Raw genomic sequence first — 24,521 nt, forward strand, 5'->3', positions numbered from 1 at the left:
TGGACAAAGTGGGAATAAAGACAGAGGTGCCCTGGAAACGGCAGGCTGCATGATGGCCCTGGCACAACGGCATGGCACACAACTGTGCCAGCAGCCTCGGCGGACCCCAGCGGGAACACAAACATGGGACCAACGAAAAGTGCAAGGGTGAAACAAAGACAGAGGCACATTAGGAGTCAGGAAAGAAAACCCTGCCAGAAATACGGAGAACATGAAATATGGAGAACATAATTGAGAGAACATGAAAAAGGTGTATGTAGAGGCAGACAGCAGGAAGGAACGACAGGAGACTGCAATCTGGGATTCCCTGGACTCCCATTTTGAAGTGTATTTCATGTTCTCTGAAGAGCAGAAAGAACGAGGTCTCAGTTTAAGCCCAGCAAGAGGAGGAGGAGGGGAAACCGCCAGTACAGTATCAGCTCTTAAGTCTTCCGAGTCAAACCCTGGGCCAAGGCCAAACCCCAAAATAACTGTATGAAAGCAACCCTTCTTGCTTGTAACCAGGACATGGCACCATAGCAAACAAGAGGGGAAAACCAACTCCAGAGGGGGAGAAAAGGCAACAGAGAGACATTGAGAGCAGACCAAACACAGATTCCCACCATATTTTTCAATATAAGACTTGTTTCTCTGAGAAAAGGTAACCCCCGCCCCCAGGCAGAACCCTCCTATGTCCCCAGCTAAGCCGAGAAAGCCATTTTAAGACTAAGAAAAAAAAATTGCATTGACTTTTTACTTCTAAAGGGCCTTCCAAGTCAAAGTTCTACCTCTCTAAGCCTGAAATGATGTCACTAAAATGAGAGGCCAGCAAGAGGAAAGAATGCTCCAGAAAGGCCAGGAGTGCCAGAACCTGTGGATCCTCTCTCTGGGACACCAAACATCTCCATCAACCTGCAGAACCTATTTTGGCGCATGGTATGATAGAGAAGGAAAAAGCACTCCTTTAATGGATTTTTTTTTTTTTTAATTAGAGAAGATGGACAATCTGGAGACAAAACCATGTGAAACCCCAAGTTGTGTCCTTGTCTCTAAGTCAAAGGACAGACAGATCAAAAAAAGAAAGTTGCTCCAGATCTTCCCAGTTTTGGAGCCAGGACCACCCAAGAAAATGGCAGGCAAAGCTTTTGGGAACAGCCTCAAGAGGAACAATCTCTGAAATGCACACAGTGATGAGATTGCATCCAATTTTGAAAGAAGCCAGAACTGGATGCCAGTCATGCTGTGGGTTGGGTAGCACGGCATAAGGACCAAAGCAGTGCTGTGCTCAGCAAGTCCACCAGGGCATCAGCTGTAGGACATGATGATTGACCCTGGAGGCAACTTCATGTGACAAACACCTCACTTCCTGCTCATCCCCAATAAGGAAACTGGGGTCCTCTTCAGTTTCCTCACTTTCTGATGAGCACAGAAAAAAGGGTCTAGTTTACCAAGGGAGATGCTCCCGTGATTTAAGGCTGATGACGGAGCTTTGGAGGAGCAGGGGAAGAGTCACAATCAAAGCACAAAAGTAATTTAAAAATTTTTTGAAAGACTGCTGCTCAATTAAATAGATTAAAGATTTTCTGAGCACCAAACTAGGATAGAATGCAACTTAGAAATGGGTTATAGGGTTAAAATTCATTTCAAATAGAAACAAGGTTATACAAGGTAATTAAAAGTCCTGGTCCAGAACCATCAGCCTGGAATACACTGACCCATCCTGTGTTGGTGCTTCCATGAACCTGACCTTTGTGTTCCAAGTGCCCCAGAAAACACAATCAGTACTCCAGTTTGGGACCCCACCTCTCCCTGCCAGAGAGCCTATGTAGCTGGGCTCCTCCCAGTTCCAGGTCACTGGTGGACACTCCAGTGAGATGGAGGCTCCAGAGAGCGGGGCTGAGAAGGCTCCTACAGGGACTTAGTAGGGGAGGCCATTAGATGATTGGGACTAGCACACCCTGAATTCTTTTTTTTTTTTTTTGGGTGCTGGGGATCGAACCCAGGGCCTTGTGCTTGCAAGGCAAGCACTCTACCGACTGAGCTATCTCCCCAGCCCCGCACACCCTGAATTCTGAACTAGAAAGTTAAAAGGTTATTTTGTGGGTAATGACCACGGAAAGTTTAAGCCAGCAGAGTGAGGCAAGGAGAGTAATGCTTTTGAAGACTGCTCTGATGGGAATAGGCAGTACAGACTGCAACAGAGGGAATGCCAGCAGAGAGAGAGTTTCAAAGGCTACTCTGACAACTCAAGAGAGCAGGGAGTAAAGAAAGATTTATTGCCACACAGAAGACTGATCTAAACCAAGGGTCAACAAACTTTGTAAAGGGCCAGACTACAAATGTCTTACGACTTTGAGGACCATTCCATCTCTGATGACTGCTCAACTCCACTGCAGTAGCATGGAAGCAACCCCAGTTGGCATATAAACTACTGGGTATGCCTGTGTTCCAATAAAACTTTATTATCAAAACCAAGTGGTGGGCCAGTTTGGCCCCTGGGATATCACTGTTTTAAAGGTCCTCCATCCTTGAGAATCTGCCAGATAGAAGAAGTCTAAAGAAAAAAGTCATAGCAGCAATAGAAAGAGAAGAACTGGGTGACTGCTTCTATCCAGAAAGGTGAGGATTGGGCAAAAGCAAAACTGACCTTCAGGTGTCAAGTCAGGGACAAGGGACTGAAATGAAGAGGAAAAAAAACAAAGTCAATCTTAGAAAAAATATTGTGAATTTAGTTTCAGACATGTTGATTTCTTAAACACAGAGGCTGGACATGGAGTTTCTAAGTTACAAACACTCGAATTTGAGGAATTTCACTGTGATGAGTAAAACCTCCAGGGTCAGAGCACTGACGTCTCCAGCCCTTGCTTTCCCACTTACCATGTGGATCTACAAAGAACAAGTGAGGCTGTACATTCTCAAGTGCAGGGAGGCTGCCCTCCCTGGTAGCAGGCCCCTGTCCTCTCACCTGGTAGAGGAATCTTTGGCTGAAGTGCTGCATGGCCCCCTGGAGCTGATTCCTCTGTGACTGCCACTGCTCATAGTTCCGCACATATTCAGCCGTCGGGCGCTGCCAGGTGGTGGTGCGAGTGTTGTGATCCACATAGTAAAACCTCCCTCGGGGGTCTGTGCGTTTTTCCCAGCTGGAAACATTAAGTTCAGAATGAATATAAGGACTACCCCACCCCCACAGTTTCTAGAAAAATCTCAGGATAGACATCAAGGAGAGACCAAGGGAAGGCCAAGTGCAACACGGGAGCTTGCATGCCCCAGGGGGGCACAGCCAGGCAGGCCCCACCTTCAGAGGCGTCTGGGGCTTAGATGATCATGGCAGATTGTGGCTGCCTCAGCAGCCTCCTGATTTCCATCTGGGGGAAATCGCCGTAGTTCTGGGAAAAATGACTCTGTTCCCAGCCCCACAACCGAACAACTGGACAAGGAATGGGCATGTGATCTATGCTGGGACAATCAAGATAGAACTTGGCACTTTGCTAGGAATTCAGGGAAAAATAGAGTCTCTGGTTCTATCTAACTATGAGTGAGGAAGCATTCAAGCCTGGGAGCCAATGGTTATCATTTTGGACCCAAACATAATATGAAGTTGACCCCGAGGACAGCAGAGCAGTAAAATGCAAGAAAGTCAGCTCCTTGGTAATACTGTTGAGGCATCAGATCGAACTTCACATGAAATCATGATTTATATTTAGAATTTTCAGTTATCTAAACCACTACGTGTCCTTCATTATTTAGACAATTTAGATAACAATTTTTGTTACTTGTGATTGAAATTATCCCAATATAACGTATCAATGGAAACAGTTGTATGGTCTTGGGAAGAAGAGTTGGTCCAAAAATTAGTAGGACTCTTCATGTTATCTTTGGTGAGGAAGCACCTTTCCAAAGTTGGTTCTCACACACCTGCAGACAGTGAGGGGCCAGGACAGCTGTGCTTGGTAAGCATAACTCAATTTCTGCATACATGGGGAAGAAGTGACCACAAGAACATAGGAGGGAAAATCTCCAGCATGATGGAAGTTTTCTACATCTTGACGGGTGTGGGTTACGTGAGGGAATGCATTTGTCAAACCTCAGTGACAGCACTGTGCCTCTCACTGCATGTGGATAATACCCCAGAGTTAAAAAGTGAACTTGGATCTAACCAAGCCAGCTTATCTAGCTACCAGCTTATAGGAAAGACAAAGGAGAAAGGAACATGTTCTTCAACGCCACAAGGTCATAATCAGCCATATCCCAAGTAAAAGAAATTCTACAAGACAAATGCCCAGGTAATTCAACAAAAAAATGGCCTGAAAAAAATAACAAAGAACAGGGAAACTCAGAGATCAACAGAGACTTAAGAGACATATTAGCCAAAAGCAATGTGTTGATCTTGGGGTTGGATCTGATTCAAACAAGTCTAGTGTAAAAATATTTTTAAGACAACTGGAGACATGGAACATGACTGGGTATAACACTACATAAGGAAATGTAATAATTGTGATGAGTGAGATAATGGTATTGCATGTGTGTTTTTTAAAGATCTCATTTGTTAGAGACATACATGATATATTTAGGTGTCAAAGGATATGATGTCTAGAATTTGCTTTAAAATCCATCAGGTCCTCCCCTGAAAAGCAGGAGGAGACAAAAGGTTTTAATTGTTAGAACCAGATGAGGGTTGCAAAGAGTTTACTGTACTATACTATTTCAAGTATGAAATATGCTTGAACTTTTCCATTATAAGTTTGAAAAACCAAGAGGGAAGAAAAGGATCTACAAAAGAAAAGAAATACTAAAAAAAAGAGGACTAAACTCATGCAAAGGGAAGCTAATGGAGATTGCACTGTATCACCCCAATGAACTGGAGAGCCTGCTGCCTGACTTCTTTCTCATTTCTGCTCACCTGGAGTTTTATGTCACTTGCATAATTATTATGATCCCATCCTTGATGTTCTGGGTTAGCCTCTCAGTTGACTTTTTTGCCATCTTTTCAATGATCTTTTAAATTTAAAACTCATGGCCTCACTAAAAGTGGTCTCCCCTCAAGCAGTTCCCAGACCCAATGGCTCGATCCCAGATTGGGTCTGGATCCCACCTGCCAGACAGCCATACCTGACAACGTACTGTCCCTTTGTATTCAACTAAATGCCACAGCTCTCCCCAAATCTGAGTCTTCCCCATATTTTCCTCCCAGGGATGATACTACTCCACATTGTCCTTGCTGACATCAGAATATCACTCAGTCTGAGTGCTTCTTTTTTTGTTGTCTCTCCACCCTTGACTTTCCATTTCAATATCCAGATCTGCACCACCTCACCCCCAGACTACTGCAGCGCCCCCGAACTAACCTCCCCACTTGGAATCAGACTATCCGTGGCCATCAGAACGACCACATTGGGTTGGCTCCAAGGTCCTGTTCCTGCTCAGAAACTCTACTGGTTCCTGCTGCCCATAAGCCAGGATCCTTTAGCACTCAAGGCTTACAACAATCTGGAGCTAGCCCACCACTCTCGCAGCTTCTCTGAAGTAGTCATTTGTATTGTCACCAAAGAAACTATCTCTCTATAGCTTTGAAATGTAAAGAGGACAACAAGCCTCACTGCTCATTCCTGGTCCCCAGAGGAGACTATCTTCGACTCATATGTGCTTCTTCTATGGATGTATGTATATCCACGCCTCTAAACAACATGCTATTCCATTATTTATTTCTCCACATTCCCTACTTTATGGAATTTCCACTACAAAAAAGGAGGATTTAGTTAATATATTCTATCACTCATTATACACACTGCCGTCTCCTCCACTCATCCTTTAATATGGAAAATCATCATTAAATCAATATTCAGCATTTGTATTATAATGACAGAATATTAGAAACACACTTCCTACTCAGGGAACTCTTTTGCTTTTTTCTGGAGGTAAGAACTGCCTTATGTCTCTGTGCTTGGTTTTTAAGAACCTATCATTAATTCACCCCCAGATTCAAATACAATCTGTAGCTGACCCTGTGGATGGCAAAGCAGAAGAACACAAGAAAAGCAAGCTCCCTGATAGTACTGTTGACCCACTAGACCCAGCTTTACTTGAAATCAGGACTGACTCTAGATACAATCAAAATGTAATATCTAGATATAATGGAGGCGACATTAATCCCCTAGGCACATCTTTCCCACACCCTTCATTTAATTCGTACAACTGCTCTCCACTCTCAGCCTGAGGTATCTCTCCTCTTCCTGCTAGAAACTTCCATGGCCTCTCTGTTAAGGCCCCTTTGTCCTGCATCCCATGGCTTCTTCTTTCTCAGCTTCCTCTCATTTGGTGGAATAAATAATCTAGTACAGTCTGATGAAGGATACCCCAAAGTTAATATTCTGAAAGCCAGAATATCTAAAGATGCCCTTTTTTATACCCCCACACTTCAATGTTAAAACGAATAAAAGGTGATTTAAAAGTTGATTTCAAGACAGGAAATCATTTTCCATCAGAATGGTGATGGACCCACCCTATAGCTGTTGTATCATTCTTGATTCTTGATCCTTTTTTGATTTTTTAAAAAATTTATTTTCAATAATTTCTTATCCTATTTCTCTGTTCTTTGTTGCTAGAACGACTATTCAGATGCGGGATCTCCTAAACTCAGCTTCTAATTTTCTTATCTCCAAATTTATCTTTCAACCATTCTACTGAATTCTTCACTTCTGCTGTCATATATAGCAACTTCTAAAAGCTCTTGCTTCCTGAAGGGATCATTTCATGGCCTCCTGTTCTTGTTGCATAGAGTCCATATTTCTTCCTCAAATCTTTGAGGGTATTAGTTATACTTTGGTTTTCCTTGCTTCAGTTTGTTTCCAGTTCTCTATATTGTTTTTGTCAAGTCCCCTTTTGTCCCTGTCTGCTGACCATTGGCTGCTCAACCACATTTAAAAGGGAGCCACCACCACGCTCAGGTGAGGCTCTCACTATAGCTTCTCTGCACAGCAACCAGGCAGAGGCTCAGCTGTTTCATCAGAAGGGCCCCAGATATCACAATCTATAGTTCTTTCCTTCAGACTGGTCATTTTTCTTATCAATAAAAAATCTCCAGTCTTCTTAATGAGGTTTAATACCATATCCCCGCTTAATCCCTTTCTCCAGTTTACTGCTTCCTACAGCTGTGTCTTGAACCCAAGGCTAATCCTGCTCTCTGAGGAGCTTCTCAGGTTCAGCAGGATTCATGTGGCTTTGTATGTGTGCATGTGTGGCTGAGGAATGGAGGGATGGCTGACAATCTGAGTCTAACCACTCACCACACAAATTTCCAACTTTCAGGCTTCAATCTCGTTCCATAGCCCTCCTTGGTGTCTCTAATAGCTGAGGTTTCCCAGGGCTCCACGGGGCACTCTGGTCAGCTTCCTGCTGGACACCTCATACTACAGACTTCCGTTTTAGCTTTCTCAGCTCTGCCATCTATCTCTCAGCAACTAAGCTTATTAACATCTCCTCCATATGCTCTTTGCCTCTTCCGTCCTTCTTTTTTTAGGGGTCCTGCTTTTTTTAGTTTCAGACCTTGAAATGGCAATAGCCAATTCATTGGGTTTTCAAGAAGAAGGGAAATAAACCTTCAATCTACTTGTTTAACTAAATTTCCTTTGCATGGATCAATTTCAAACTTCTAAGCAGCATAAGCCATCTTTTATTTTAGATGAAATCTAATGCAGACTCATGATATATAAAAGTGGAGCAGAGGATAGAGGCCCTGTCAGCCTTCTTACCATCTTTGACTCTGGTGGGCATCTCACCATACCCAAGGGCTTCACTGGACACACTCTGGGCATCTTTGTTTCATATCAACCATCCACTCCAACAAAACGGCTCCAGGCATCATTCCCTGAACACATCTTTCACATTCCATGTGCATGCTGCCCCTCTACTGTCCCCTCAACCTGGATCACCTTCCTATTCTTATGAAAGTCTAGCCCTTCCTGCAAGAGTATGATCCACTCTCTGTGAGGTTCTCTCAACCCTGATGTTCTACAGTGATTTCTCTCGGCTTCCTCCTGATCTGAGCACTGCTTAAGAGGAAATAAGGAGCAAGTGACCCCATTCAGCCTACCAGGTCCAATACTCAGTGCTCCTGGATAAAATGACCACTCTGCATACGTTTCCCATAGATTTGCCATAAGGGATGGCCCTGTGAAAGTGAATCATCTGGCTCGATCTTGCTCCTGGTGACAAGATATGCTGAGACAGTGGCTCTATCTGTAATTTCCAAGTTGCTCTCACCATGGTTTACACTTCCCTGGGGCAGGACTTCTCCCATTAATCACCAATAAAATCATAAGCATTCAATCACTGTATTCTCTCTGGGTTCCCTACTATTACTAGTGAATTAAGACCCAGAGGCTCAAAGCTCTTTGCCTAAAACTCAGTAAGAACTAATAAGCTAAGTTGGAGAACATTAAAACTGTCCTGGGAAGAAGAAAGCTTGATCTAGTTTCCCACCTGAACATCTCAAGGAAAGTCAATCTCTGACCTTCCTTAGAATTGTATCTTTACTTCAATTCCACACACACACTCACCAGGTCAAGGTCTACATACCTCATAGACTAGAGAGTTAAGGGGCTAACAGCAGGCTCAAAGAGTTCCTACCACTTTCACACACACATGCTGTAAACACACACAAGTTCAAGTGTGCAACACGTACTGTTAACGTAAACGTTTAATTTGTTACACAATTAGAGAAATTCAAATATTGACTAGGTATTTGATAATATGAAGAAAATACTTAACAAACCTGTGGTTTTATTTATTTATTTTGCAGTGCTTCAGATTGAACCCAGGGTCTTGTGCTTGAGAAGAAAGCACTCTACCAACTGAGTTATCTTCCCAGCCCCTATGGTTTTATTTTTAATGAGGATAGGTTTTACAAATACATAGTAAAATATAGATAAATGATATCATGATGCTTGAGATGTGTTCTGAATAATCTAGACCAGGATGTAGGGGGAGGTGGATGAGGGTTGCAGATCAAAAACTGGCAATTTTTTTCTACAAAGGGCCATAAAGTAAATATTTTAGGTTCTGTGGGTCATATAGTCTTTGTTGCAATTACTCAATTCTTCTTGAAGCATGAAAGCAGATATTCGGACAGGCAAGCAGTGCCAGGAATATGGCTCAGTGGTAGAGCACTTGCCTAGCATGCATGAGGCTCTGGGTTCAATCCCAAGCACTGCAGAACAACAAAGTAAGCAAATGAGCGAGGCTGTGTTCCAATAGACCTTCATTTACAAAAGCAGGTAGAGGGCTGGATTTTGTCCACATGCCATTACAGGGTGCCAACCCCTGGTACAGGTGAAACAAAACTGGCCATGAGTTGACAACTGAACCTGAGTGTGGAGTACGTGGGGTTTATTATACTGTTCAACTCTGCACACACTTGAAATGTTCTGAAACAACACGATATTTTCCATCATTGCCACAGTAAAATGTTTTACTGCTTATTTTAAGTTAAGAAGTCAATGTTTGGGGCTGGGGCTATAGCTCAGTGGAAGAGCACTTGCCTAGCATGTGTGAAGCACTGGGTTTGATTCTCAGCACCATAAAAATAAATAAATACATAAAATAAAGATACTGTGTCCATCTACAACTAAATTTTTTTTTTTAATTTTTAAAAAGAAGTCAGTATTTAACTCTGGTAACTTATTTGACTTCAAGTCAAAGAAGAAAATATTGAGCACTACTGATGACAAATTATGAGTTCCATTCTGAGGCAGGCAAGGAAGGAAAACTCAAGCACTCTATTGGAAACTGAAGCTAAAAGCAGCCCATCCATGGAAATTTGTAGGGCCAGAAGGTGAGGTGGTATTTGCCTGGGGTGCACACATGACAGCTGAACCCAACAAAACGCAGGGGCTCGCCCAGACTCCCTACCCCCCACACCTCCTCTACACACTCTAGAGGGGGACGTGCTCATATTTTATACAGGAGCCCTTCGTGGCTGCTTTAGTGCGGGGGGGAGGGGTGATTCTCTCCTGGCAGCAGAATACATTCTCTCAGGACTGAGAGATACATGTGCAAAGAACTTTCTGTCCCTGGCAGACAGGAAATCCAACCCCTTCTCCTTGAACTTGGACAGTCTTCCCTCCCCTGGAAGCCTCTCTCATCCTTTGGTTTTGGAGAACCCAGCTGTGCTCTCACCAAGCCCAACTGAATGAGAAGACTCTGACTTTTGGGGTATGTTGGTGCAGTGAAAGGCAAACACCCCTCCTTTATCCACTTTCTCATGCCTTTTTTTTTTTTTTTTTTAAGTTGGCAATGGACCTTTATTGTATTTATTTATATGCAGTACTGAGAATCGAACCCAGTGCCTCGCATGTGCTAGGCAAGCGCTCTACTACTGAGCCACAACCCAGCCTGACCTTCTCATATCTTTTTATCCCCCCGAAATTCTCTCTCTTCTGTGTGTGTGTGTGTGTGTGTGTGTGTGTGTGTGTGAGTGTGTGTGAGAGAGAGAGAGAGAGAGAGTGTGTGGTACCTGGGATTGAATGCACACTAGGCAAGTGCTCTACCACTGAGCCCACTCCCCAGGAATTCTCTAAAAATTCTAGTCCGTCCTAAGAAAGAGAACAGGATTAAGGTAACTGGGTGAAAAAACCATTGAGTGATCCAAGGTAAGTATCACAGTGCTCTGCTACCTTCAAAGAAATGAACTGGATACCTGGCCCGATCAGGATGTCTCTGAATGGTGATGTGACTGAGGCACTGAGACGCTGAAGCCCAAAAGGCTTTCCTCGCCCACCTACCTCCAGGACTTGACAGCCACTTAATAAAGCCCATCAGATGTGGTCAACACAATGCACATGGAAAGAAAGAAAAAGGAGAGAAAGTAGGTAGGGAAGGAAAGATAACAAAGAGGAGAGAATAGGGAGAAAGAGCTGTCACAGGGAGTGGCGGAGAAGCCCTTGGGTGACTCTTGTGCCAGTTCTAGAATCTCAGGCCTTACCCTGGAGGAAGAGGCCGCTCCCAGGTGGTGGTCTTAGTGTTGTGGTCAACATAATAGACCCGGCCGTTGGGCAGCTCTCGCTGCTCCCACCTGGAAAACAAAGCCGAGGAGAGCATGAGACACCTGACAGTAAGGCAAAGCCCACCAGACAGAAAAACCCGTCACCACTGAATTTAGAGCAGACATCAAAGATGGCGTACAACATTGCACCCGTGGTCACACCAGCTTCCTGCTATTGCTAAAAGTGGCATCCAGGAATGTTTTTGAGGAAACTACAACAGTAGCCCTTCTTGGTGGGATCAGTGTACTAGGACACCACAAGGACTCTTGTAGATCCCCTAAACTACCCACATGAGTCTACGTTTGTGGATTTTTTGAAATCAGTATTTCTTGGTCATATCAGGGTCAAAGATCCCTTTAGGAATTGTGATGAAAGTTGAGGTTCCTTTCATTCCAAAATACACTTAGGACAAAAATACATATGCAATTTCTGGGTTTTATGGGTCTCTCCAAGAGTTTATTTATGAACCCTCTTGCCTTTTCAGGCAATATAACCTGTTCAAGGCACAAATTATTTGGCCCTCCCTGTTCTCCTAGCATCATATATATTCATGATCAAATTTTTTTTTTTAAAAGCATGGGATTCATTAACAGAGGAGCTTTACAAAAAATCTGGGTGAATCAAGGAACACAGCATACTACTATTTACTAACCACCCAAAGGCTCAGTCTGTGTCAACGTTAACATGAAAACGAATGCTGAGGGGGCTCATCTGTGCTAAAGAAGGATGACAAGGTGGCAGGTGACTCAGAATTCACAAGCATGAACAGTTCAAATACAGCCGAGTACCACCAGCCCAACATTCCTGTTATCTGCACACACCTCTGACAAAAACTACTCACCTGGAATACAGCAATCTATAAACAGAGGATAAAACATTTAATATAATGATTACTACCTTTTTTTTTTTTTTTTTGCTATTGGGAATTTATTTAACCCAGGGGCATTTTACCAGTGAATTATATCCCAAGCCCTTTTTACTTTTTCTTTTGAGACAGGGTTTTGCCAAGTTGTTTAGGACCTCACTAAGTTGTTGAGGCTGAGCTCAAGCTTGCAATTCTCCTGCCTCAGCCTTCCAAGTGGCTGGGATTACAGACATGCACCACTGCACCTGCTGTGCTTACCACTTTATAAAGGATGTCAATGGTCCCATGAGCCTCTATGTTTTACACTGACTCCATTTACTTCTCCTTTGGGTACCACCTCGGGGAAGGTGGGCTTTTCAAGAAGCTACTATATACAGTCTATTCACTCCAATGCTTCATTTGAAAATGAAAATTTGTTCCAATGTGATTGATATATGACAGAATGATATGAGCACAATGAGAATTTGTGTTTGCTTATACATGATTTTGTATGTGAGAAAGACTGGATGAACACAAAAACTTCCCTCAGCTATACCTGGTCACAAAGAAATACACAAAATCCACAGGCATCCGCCAGGCACCTCAGTTTACCTCAAGGTCTGCACCACGTGGTCCACATCTGGTATGGATGGGACGTGTTCCCTCTGATATCAGGATGAGTTATTCAGCTCACAGTAGCAGCCACAAGCCCCTGCCCTCCCACCATCTGCTTCCACATGCCAACTCCGGGAACTCTGCAGGGAAAGAGCCATTTGGCAGCAGGGCTGTGTATTTCTTAATCACTGAACATGTGTAAAGCTGTGCTACCATTAGTACTAAGCTCCTAGATTGTTTATGTGGCACTGACAAATTTCTTGAGCGCTAAGCCTCTTACCCATTTTTTTCCCAGAAGGGCTATGGTTTTTATTGCACAATTTTGTTAGGGTTGTGATTCTTAGGACCACCTATGCTACAGCAGAGCTGACTGCACACTGAAGCAAGTGTCTTTACTCTATTATTAAGCCTGCCATGTCTACTCTGATAGGCATTAGCTGTGTTCAATTCCATTTTTCTTTTAAACAGGGATGTATGATCATCATGCTGCATTGGTCAGCCCCTAAAAACCAGTTCAGAAACAGAGGTGGTGCATGAGGTTTCTAAGGCGAGGGAGACTCTGTAGTGAGCTGTGGACTACCATGTGCTTCCTGCCAGGCAACCCTTGTGTCCATCCATTGGGTGGCAATGCCAGCATCACTGAGAGAACTGGGACCCAGAGAAACTACATAACTCTCTCGTGGGAGTCGAACTCTGTTCTGCCCACTAAGCCCATGAGTTTGACCATACCTTGCTGAAAGGAAGAAAGGGAAGAAGAAATGGACTGTATAGGGACCAGACAAGGTATCCTCCCTATCCTGATCTCAGAATCAAAGAGGTGTCCCTAGCACTGATATCAAGGGAGGGGACCCAGAAGGACCAAGAAGGCTGGGGGGATTATAATGGGACCATGGGGTTCATTTCCAGGTTCCATCTTAATCTCAGCCTTCCTCTCAGACACTAGTCATTGAAAGAAGTTGCACTTTTTCCATGCACTTTTTCCAGGGTCTGAGGGTAGCCATGTCTGGCAGTTCCACGCACACAGCCAAAAGTTGTCAACTATTGGGCTAAGCACCAGAGTGCCACTGTTGAAAGAAAAACTTTACACAAATTAAATATCACAGAGTTTGTCTGAACAAAGAATGATTCATGAATCAAGAAGCACTCAGAACTAGAAGGGGAACAGAGAGCTCAGCCCAGCACTGTGAGCAGTGACCTTCAACAGGCCTAGCACAAGCAAAGTGGAGAAGTCACCTGAAAGGCTATGGTCAGGCTTCTGTCTTATTTACGCAGAATTTGATCAGTTGACTACCTGTGACTGGCTGAAATCCAAATATTTGTTACAAAAAAATACACTCCTAAATTAGATTTTGGTTGGTTTACATACCAAGTTAAGCTACAATTTGTTCTGGAGTAACTCAAAGTATAAGACAGTCTCAAGCTGTCTCCTGCTTCCTTAACTATACTAAAACCACAAAAATACACTCAGGAACATTTCCTCCCCTGGGTATCTGTGCTCAGGCTCTGCCTGGACAGACTCCTGGGGACCTGACCCAGGTGCCCTGCTTCCTTCCAGTGCACAAGGAAGATCCTCAGGACCCAATTTGGTATTTTATTAATGTTTATTGAAAGTACAAAATCTCTTAGCAAAGTGGCAGAAGAAAATATAAGACTAGGATAAGCTCTTCCTCTGAATGCCCTTCAGAATTAAAAACAAAAGAATAACAAACATTGTAGCTCCAGAGGCTGGTGTCCCACCAGTACCTGTGGGGATCTAGCAGGACTTATCAGCAAAGAAACCAGGCAGTATATGGAGCCACATGCTATGTCACCAATTGCCTTCTGCCTGTTTAGGAAGAAGTTGCAAATCTGATACCCTCTTTATTCATCTGAATTTGGAAATAAAAAAGGTCAAGAGAAAGATACTTGACTTAAAAGTAAGTATTAAAAGCCAGACAGCTTCATTCCTATAATTCCAGTGACTCGGAGGCTGAAGCAGGAGGATCACCAAGTTCAAGGTCAGTAGAGGAAACTTAAGAGAGATCCTGTCCCAAAGAAAAAAATAAACTGGGTTGAGGGCTGGGGATGTGGCTCAGTGGTAGAGCGCTTGCCTAGCACATGTCAGGCACTGAGTTCAATTCTCAGCATCACATAAAAAAATAAAATAAAATAAAGGTATTGTGTCCATCTACAATTTAAAAAAAAGATTGGGGATGCAGCCCAGTGGTACAGCATTCCTGGGTTCAATCCCCATATTACAAAAATATATATAAATAAGAGTGTTGAAATATGGAAGTTTCTAGATACAACGAGAACACACATCTGTCCCTAGTATAGTTTAGTACCTGAGAACACTCCAGCATTCCCTAAGAAGCCAGCTATATCCTTCCCTTCCTTAAAAACAGGTTCTCTGGGCCATGTTACAGTACAAAAGCCCCAACAACAACACTAATTTACCCATTTTACAGTCACTATTTGGAAAACTGTCCATAATATTTGGATGGGACGTCCCGTTCAAAAAGACAAAGCATCTGTTGTAGCACAGGAGATTTAAAAACAAACAAAAAAAACTGAACACATGTTCTCTTATTCAAAAAGTTCTTTTGTTAGAACTTTCATTTTATAAAAAGCACCCACTTTTGCCTTTGTTTAAACTGAGAAAAGGGGAAAACTCTGATTTTGTTATACTCTAACTAATATTTTAATTTGAAGGAAGGATAATACTTCATATTCCATGTAGTAAATGTCCTTCATTGGCACAGTGGAACTGCCACACGCTTCCAGGAGCAGAACTGGTATTATCTCCTCTTCCCTTATATTCCACAAAGTTCAGCGGCTCTTGAGAGCATACAGGCTCAGACAAGATCTTTTCTTCCCATCTTTGATGGCAGTTGATTCTAAAAATCAAAGTCTCTCTTTTACTGACTGCTGTTATTCAACAAAATGCAGTGTCCTTCTATGAATCCTCTCAATTGGCTTAGCTGGAAAAATACAGTCACCAGAGAAACAAGCTCTTTCCTCCCTTCTCTTTTCATATCTACATTTTTCCTGCAAAAATTTCCTGCTCAGGTTAATCATCCATGTGGGTCCTCCCTGCTCGCTGCCTACCTCGCTCTAACTCTCACTCCTTCCTTACCTGCCGGCCACACTCAAATCATACAAATATCTTCCCTTCATTCAACAGCACTCAGTTGTTCTGCCATCAGCCACACAAGCCTCTCAGTTCTCACTTCTCAGTTAACTGCTAGATGAAGCCTTCCAACTAGCTTGGTTTGGTGTCCCCACATGAAGAAGGTGAGACTGGTACATCCCTGTCAGGGTGGGTAGGCGTCTGTCCCTTATAGCATCTTTTTCACACTAAGATTAACTACCAGCCCAAAGGTCTCACTTAATACTCATCTCAGTCACCTGCACCCTCCCTGCTCCTGTTAAGAAGCATTCTTCTCTCAGGGTTCAAAACACTGGGTTTATTTCAGGTTCCTACGCAACACGTTGCTCCTTGGCCTTCAATGAATAACATTCAGTCAGATGGCACATGGCATGGGGTCTTTGTGTCAAAAAATACTAATTTTTATTTTACCTAAATTACCTTTGCTCCTATGGGTGCTCTTTATTGTATATCTTCTCCACCCACATGCAATCTCCCAATGAGAGCCATCATTAAAAGGTTAAGGACTAGAAGATAATCCCATCATTAGGAGGATGTGGATCATCTTTCTCCTGTGTCATCTAACAGGACAATGTCTGGTCACCTGAACCACATTTTCTTACAGAAGACTTCCTAAAAGGTCTTTAGGAAGTTAATCCTCTGTGGTCTGCAATTACAGCATGAGTTCGCCCATCCTGGTCAATGTATTTCTTAGTTAAATCCTCCTGTGTTTGGAGAGAATCTGTTTCACCAAAAGTAGGATAGAGCTGGAATGGCTGGGGCTGGGCAAGGAACTCAGGTTAGTATCAGAGTTCTCCTTAAATGACCCTTACAAATGTACAGGTTGAAATGCTCAAAAACTCAATTTTAGTAAGAGCATTATTATTAACTCGTATTAGTCATCAATTTGTTCACTTTTTAGTCACCCAGGCACTGGACATTAGTAAAGATGACTCTCAAGCAAAATACACTTTCTCCATTAGAGAATAGTCAAGCCAGAACCTTTACGCACCCTAACAAAAACATGTCTTGCTGGTACTAAGATAAAAACTGAACTTCAGAAGAATACACTAGAAGTATTCAAGTATTCTTAAAGCAGCCTATGTAGAAGTTCAACTTGCCACAGGCAAATAATACATAAAATTCCTGTTTGTTTACTGTTCTTTATTTTATGCTCCTATAATAAATGCCTCAGCACCAAGTCCTATAGTCCACTTCTGGGGTGAACCATAAGATTCATTTCCTCTGCAGGGAGTGTTCAGCCTGTTTTCTGAGTCAGAGACCCATGTAAAATGGAATGTATCTCTTCCTGCTCACTGTTATGGCCTCAGCAGGTCCTCTGTAAACTGGGTAGGAAATGTGTTAACTCAGTCCCTCCCCCCAAGGACCTTTCCCCTAAAATACTTACCTAGCCTTAAAAACTAAGCACACTAACCTCCTTTCCACAACTATCAACAGTACTTTATGCCCTCTAAGCCCAGGAGGGCAGGCTATCAGCTCTGAATTAAGTCTAGTTTTCTTCTCCTTAGTCTTCAACCAGTCTGTTATTTTTGTTTGAGAAAGTCTCCACAGCTCTTCAATGGAAGCTGGCAATTTTCAGATATATGCTTTGACAGACAAGCAAGAAATTCTTAGAGATGGTGTCTATAAAACTTTTTTTTAAACATTTTTTTCAGGTAAATGTTGGCAATGTGGGTAGTCATTCTCAAAAATGGTTGGTAGATGCAAAAATGGGTATTCTCTTTCCAAAGGGCAATTTGGCAACTTGATCTAAAACCCTTCCTTCCTGACTACCCTTTAACTCACCAGCTCCACTTCCAGGACACAGCCTGAAGAGATATAGCTACATGCACATCTGTTACAGCACATTAGAGCAGTTACAGAAAAGATGAAGAAACAACCTAAATGCCCCCAAGTGGAGTATTAATAAAATAAATGTTATTATTTCTACAAGGGGTATTCATTCATTGAAAATAACATTGAAGACGAATATGGTCTTGTTCAGATGTTTACAGTATATTGGGTGCAGAAGCAAGTCAATAAATAACACCCCCAAGATCATTAATATCATGTTTAAAATTTATATAAATATGCTGCTTTTCATTAAATCTAAAATACCCTGGATTGTATGATTATTTAACATAGCATTAAGAAAAAGAACTACCAAGTAAATGATGGCATGGCAATGTCTTTAAATATCTTGAGTTTAAATATGAAATAGCATGCATATCAAAATCAACAGAAATATGGGGTATCCGCCTATGTGTACAATTTTTACAAGTTCGGAGTAAGGAAGAATTTTGGACAAGGCAAAAAAAAGGCCTATGAAAAATTTGACTATTTTAAATTTTAGGCTCCTGCATAATCAAAGGCAACTAAACAAAGTGAAAAGACAAGCTATGAGCTGAGAGAAAATATTTGCAATGCATATAATTAAGAAGTGATTACTACCTAGTATATGGAGAATTCTGAGGTTAAACAGCCAAATAGGAAAATGGACAAAAACATATGAATAGGTAATTCACAAAAAAGGAAACCAAAGTACCAAGTAAAAACCTTAAAAGGAGGTTCACTATCAATGGTAATCAATGAAACTCAAAACCACAAGAAGATATCATTCACACTTATCAGACCAGCCAAGATGAAAAAAATCTGATGATGGTCAGCTTTAGCAGGAATGCTCACACATGCTCAAAGGAGAGTGAACTGGTGAGCTGATTTGAGAAAGCAATTTGATAGTGTATCTGCTAACATTGAAGATCTTCATCCTCTACAATACAGAAATTCTAGTTCCAGGACATATTAAATAAACAAATATGTACACCATAAGGCATACACAGAAAACCATCTTGCCAGCACCGTTCATAATTATGAAGAAATAAGAGAATGCACACATTTTTACCTGTTCATACAACAGAATACTACATAGCATTTTAAATGAATGTCCCAAGTTTCATGTTTCACTGTATATAGGAAATTGGATCATAGAGGAGTTCAGAGGACTTACAAATGTACTGGTAAGATCTTATTCACAAGGGTCTTATTTATTGTTGTTGTTGTTTTAAGGAAGAACTCTAGCAAATGCAGTGTAAGGCTAAAATTTGATAAAGTTACCTGGTAAGCCCATAGGAATTTTTTTTTTTCACTTAATAATGCCGGGGTAGAAGCCAAAGCCTCACGCATGCTAGGCAAGTACTCTACCACTAAGCTACATACTCAGTTCTTTTTAATTTATCATCATTCTTATCTAAATGCTTGCTATACTTTATCATAAAAATACTTCAGATTTAAAGCCTATACTGTACGGTGATCAAATTTTGGAAGACGTATGCTGAGGTGTGAATTTCTGCATATGTGTCCTCAGGCAAATTTCTTGAGGTTTCGTCATTTGCAAGATGCAGATGAGTCTCTACCTGAAGCATTGTGAGGATTGCATGAAATAATTCATACATGCAACTTAGCAGTCCCCAAAAAATGGGAGTTATTATTAATGGTCCAGAAACAACATGCACAAACTGTATTTAAAAAACACCAATGGTAAAAACACCAATGGTTATTGTCATTGTTGTCATTGCTTCTTCTATTTCTTTTCTAGTTTTCTATCAATGGGCTTTTATAATCAGATGAAAAAAGGACACTAAAATTTTAAGGGTAACTGAAAATGTGAAATCACATATCCACTTAGTCAAAACACACACACAGGGCTAGAGTTGTGGCTCAGTGGTAGAGCACTTGCCTCACATGTGTGAAGCACTGGGTTCGATTCTCAGCACCACATATAAATAAATAAGTAAATAACAACAGTTGTTGTCCATCAACAACTAAAAATATAAAAAAAAAAAAAAAAAAAAAAAAACCACAAACCACTCTACCTCCCTGAAAGCCAAGTACCACGCTGGTGCTAAGGATGGAAAGACGGACACAATAAACCCTGCTCTTAAGGAGCTCTCAAAAAAGTACAGTAAAAATGAGAATTAGCAATTAGGAGTGATTATAGTGATGTAGCTATGGTAAGAATATCCACTGTCCGATCTTCAGAAATAAGGCTATAGAGTTTTTAGAAATAAAGCTGTGTGTGTTCTGAGACAAGGAAAGGAAGCCAGAGTGCATACTGTTCAGTATGACCTGGGCCTGTGAAAATCCTTGCAAAATCAAGAACTTAAATTCAGCAATAAACAGGCTGGGAGAAAGACACAGATTCTTTCTTCTAGTGCAAAGTAATCCACAGCACAAACTCTTCCAGTTCTGCAACCAGAAAAGTATAGAAGATTCTCAGCACTTAGAAACTTTTGTGTCTTTGACAATGCCACAACATCTAAATACAGTATCAGTACAGTCTTTCCCCTGAACAGAGTATAGAACAAAAGCATGAGTTTGCATGAGACTGAAATTTAAAATTAAAACAATACAGTAGCAGCAACAACAACAACAAAGGAAAGGTTCTTGCAATTTGAGAAGCACTGTTTTAAAACTCCTTGGGTAAGACTGGCAACCACTGAAATTGAATTTGGAATGGAATTTGATGGCAGTGGCTGGTTTAGAGCTTAGCAGAGAAGTTCCAAATTCCAACTTCTCTTAGGGTGTCTCTACAAACAAAGCACCAACTCTTTAAGAGGCTGTCACCCTTGATAGTGTCTCAAGGACCACCTGAAGAAAGTGTCTTTGGGTCTCCATAACTAGACTTGGGGGCAGGGCAGATGGTGAATCCCAAAGATCCAGAAAACACCTCTCTCCTCAATTAATTCTACTATGAGGCAGGAAACAGACAGGGCAGCCAATGACTGCAGGAGAGAAAGGCTGGTGTGAAATGGCAGAGCTGAGGTAAGTCGGCAGGCCAAACACAACGCCCTGCCTTATGTAAGAAACCACAGCAGTGTGCGGCTGCCAGGGTCAAATAATGCGCCTCTGTGTGCGAGGGAAGGAGGGAGCTGCACAGACTGGGGCGCGCTTGGAATTTATTGAAGCCATGTCCACACAGTCTGTTAATAAGCATTCGGTCCCCAAAGTGGGCTCAGTGCTGACAAAAACCAGATATAGGGCCAGCGGACCAAAGTGGCCTCACTTTCCGTTGCCCCCTGCCTGGAACACTATCTCACATGTCTCCCCAGAGGGTCCTGGCAGTCCTTCTTTAATAGAAATTTGCAACCTGGAAATTCCACACCCTTCCAGTAGCTTCTTTTGTGCTAATTAAGTTAAAAGCTCCAGAAAGCAGGAGGGTTTAGAGACAGCGAGAGAGGATAAGAATGAGGAGAGTCATATATGGACGGAGGCAGTCCAAGTTTCAGGGGACTTGGGGCCTTAAAACATACCCTCTGCTGCAAATTACAGAAAGGGAACGTGGCCATCTGAAAACTAGAACCATGGGATCCCCAGGTGAACCCTGCTCCCGTCACTTAGGAAAGACATCATGGAGTTCAGGAGATAACGCTAGAAGCAGAATCCACTGTTAGAAAGCAATCTAGTTTGGCTCAAATGCTTTAGCAAAGAGAAGCCATGCTGCACAGTATCTGCCAATGCGTGAGGATCCCTTGTGAACAGGAGTTTTCTGATTTTGAGAGACGTGAATTTGTCAGTCAACCCAGTGCATGACAGAGTTAGGCTTAACTTTCTTGCCCTTGGGAAGAAAATGCAATATTCTTGTCACAGTTGCTCTCTCTCTAAGGTATCAGAGAAGCATAACAACATTCATCCAGGTGAAGGAAAGGGGGGGGGGGCAACATATATTCATTTATTCATGATAAATATGTCTCAGGGGGCTACTTTGTGCCAGGCACCCTGCCATCTTGGCATTTATAGCCCAGCAGGGCAGAGACATGAACAAGCAATTACAGATGTGAGAAAACACACATGGAGGTTTTAACCTCATCTCCCAAGGGCTAGGGAGGATTTCCAGAGGAATTACCAATAAGCTAAGACTTGAAGATGTACAGGAATTAACGGACAAAATGTCCAGGAAGCTTTCAGCTTGGAGAGGGTCCTTACTCCGAAGGGAGGGGGGTGTGTTTGTCAAACTAAATTATCATAGCTGGAGCTCCGTGGGCAAAGCAGAGTGGCTTCCACAGAGGGCCAGTAGGCAGAAAAGGTCGCATCATGCAGGACTCTTTAGGCTTAATTAAAGACCTGGGAATTTAACTCTAAAACAATAGGAAGTCACTACAGCCTTCCAAATGGTGCAAAGTCATGCTCAGTTTCATTTTAAAAGATTAAAATAAATCAGGAAAGCACAAGAACAATCATTTAAGTGACAGACAGTGGTACTTCATCGTCAAATCTTTTTTTTTTTTTTTTTTTTTGCGGTGCTGGGGATCGAACCCAGGGCCTTATGCTTGCAAGGCAAGCACTCTACCAACTGAGCTATCTCCCCAGCCCGACAGTGGTACTTCAATACTGCATAAGGCAAAAACATGAAGCCATCATTCTTTCATTTCACCATTTCCTGTGGTCCCGCCATGTGGCAGGCACTGTGCTAAGCACGACCATATAGTGGTAGATTAAAAAGACATCATCCCTACCATGTGGCACCTACAGCATCAAAAGGGAGACAGCACTCAATATATCATTATTTTAATTGCACTTGTGATAAATGCTAAGAAGGAAAGCATGGGGAGCTGACAGCTGGGCTAGATGGATGTCAGGAAGAAGTGACATGGATGGCCTGACGGTTGTCTAGGCAGATGGTGGCGGCATTATCAGGAGGGAGAACAGATTCTAGACTGAATGGGGAAGGCAAGATGATAAGTTCTGTTTCAGACAACTAGGGTTAACATACCTCGGCAGAGTAAATGGGCTCAAGAGACAGAAATGGGAATCGGCATCAGATCCCAAAGAAGCCAAGGAAATGGACAAAGTAACCACAAGGAGAACTCTGAGTGACCAGAGAAGACACCGTAAAACATTCTGAGAACAAAGTCTTGGTTAACACTGCATTTGCAATGCCCAGCCCTGGAATGGCCATCTTTGAAATAGTAACCAATACTTTATTTAATGGCAAACTGGATCATATAAATCATTATATAACCAGTTTATAACCTGGGCACTAGGATATATGATTAATTTAGATACTACATTTATATGTCCTCAAAAAAGACAAAAGCATTCTGTAAATTCAAGAAGGTACATTTCCTATGATGTGACACTTCTATCCCTCTGTTGCAACATAACTTCGCTGGTTATATGAGTTAGGGTGATATATTTCATTCTCTCATTGGTTCCTGATATTCCGAAGTCAAGTACCAGGAATGAATTAATAATCTGCCTTTTCTGAATCCTCTAAACTTGTAAATAAGCTGGGATGGGTGGAGACAGCAGGTCTGTGAATGGGAAGGGTCACTGTAGAAACCATGCCTTTCTGGCTTCCAAAACATATGAGCCAACCAAAAGCCTGCTGTCCTCACTACCATACGCTCAGCAGTGCCGATGGCCACCTCCAGTTAGGTAGTTGGCCCTTTCGAGGCCCTGAGACCATCTTCAAGGTATTGAATACTCCTTGTCAACTTAGAGACAGGCACTGAGGAGCCTGACTGGGCTGGAAAAGTGGGAGGGACTCCAGTATCCTTCTCTGGACCATCATACACGTTAAAGTAGGCAGCAGTCACCCCAGACCTGCATATGGGCTTTGTCACGTTCCAAAAGCTCCAAGGAAAAGATGCTGTTCAAACTCTACCTCAAAAAAGTGCTTCAGCCTCTGGCCAGAGGAGGGAGGAGAATCGGCTTCCCTGCTCAATCTGCCAGACTGAGAATAAAGAGTGTTTTCAGAGTCTGGAGTTTTCCAGCTGCCTGGAAACAGGAAGTGCCCAATCCAGGAGAACAGTAACCCTCACACACGCCCTACATAAAGACATGTTGAGCCATTAGCCCTAATTGCCTGTGACTGACACAGAAGTGAGGCCGGCCTTCCAGGCATTTGCTCAGTGGAAAGAAAACAAACAGCTCACTAGGGACACAGGCAGTCATTTTCTCTCCTTTCTGCCAAAATGATTCTGCTCTCTTTCCCCCAAAACTATAACATACAAATTTGAGATTATAAACCAAAGGGCTTTTGAGTATTCTGTACCATATACAAGAGAAAAGAAATCTCTATAGGGAGTAGCCATAACCAGCTGATTCATAATCATCTTGCAAAATCAAAAACTTGAGCTGCCTCTTAGCACCCCCAGGGTGCTCGCAGGTTTGCAATACTCTCCATCTAATCGACACACTATTGAGAGGTAAGAAGTAGGCAGTATGCCAAGTGTATGGAGTTAAAAACACCTATGCCTTCGTGCTTCATATTTTAGCAATTAAGTGTTCAGAAGTACCTTTAAGAATAATACAGCACATTACATATTAAGCAAAAGGCCTCGCATCCTTCCTTTCTCCTTCATACATCTTAAGGGCTCAAAGGACACACACCACCACCAAGCCAGTTTCAGCCAGGTCACCAGTCATTAAAACAATATGGACACTGGCTTTCTTCAGTACCAAACTGGTAACCAGGATGGACAATGGAACCAGCCCTGGCTATGATCAGCTGTCACTAAGACTTTGTTTCCCAGGTCAGAGGCGTTCTCTTTTATGGCTCCATCACAAATACCTCTTCAAAAATCCCCCTCTGGGCTGGTGTCACAGTGCAGTGGTAGAGCACTTGCCTAGCATGAGTGAGGTACTGGGTTCAATTCTCAGCACCACAGATAAATAAATAAAATGAAGGTCCATTGACAACTAAAAAAAAAAGTATTTTTTTAAATGCCCCTTTCCAGGTATAATGCCTTCATTCAGCAAGTACTTCACATACACCATCTTATTTGAGTCCCTTAACTTCCTGGGCAGATGTGTGTGCTTAAATTCACTCGGCCAAGGTCACATAGATGAAGTGAAGGGGGGATTTAATCCCAGATATTCGGTTTCCAGGTTCCTGCTCTTAATCTCCACTTACTGT

General features: G+C 42.4%; 1 protein-coding gene across 2 annotated transcripts in view; it reads right to left on the reverse strand.

The window, feature by feature from the left end:
* Wwp2 (WW domain containing E3 ubiquitin protein ligase 2) overlaps nucleotides 1-24,521 on the reverse strand; it is a 133,248-nt gene that overhangs the window by 18,239 nt on the left and 90,488 nt on the right. For both annotated transcript variants that reach the window (XM_047528031.1, XM_047528030.1), the window contains 2 exons: nucleotides 10,958-11,047; nucleotides 2,945-3,119 (listed from right to left, as the gene is read on the reverse strand). In XM_047528031.1, the coding sequence (XP_047383987.1) occupies nucleotides 2,945-3,119; nucleotides 10,958-11,047 (265 nt within the window). The remainder of the gene's footprint in view (nucleotides 1-2,944; nucleotides 3,120-10,957; nucleotides 11,048-24,521) is intronic.

This window comes from Sciurus carolinensis, chromosome 16 (assembly GCF_902686445.1).
Source record: "Sciurus carolinensis chromosome 16, mSciCar1.2, whole genome shotgun sequence".
Lineage (NCBI taxonomy): Eukaryota > Metazoa > Chordata > Mammalia > Rodentia > Sciuridae > Sciurus > Sciurus carolinensis.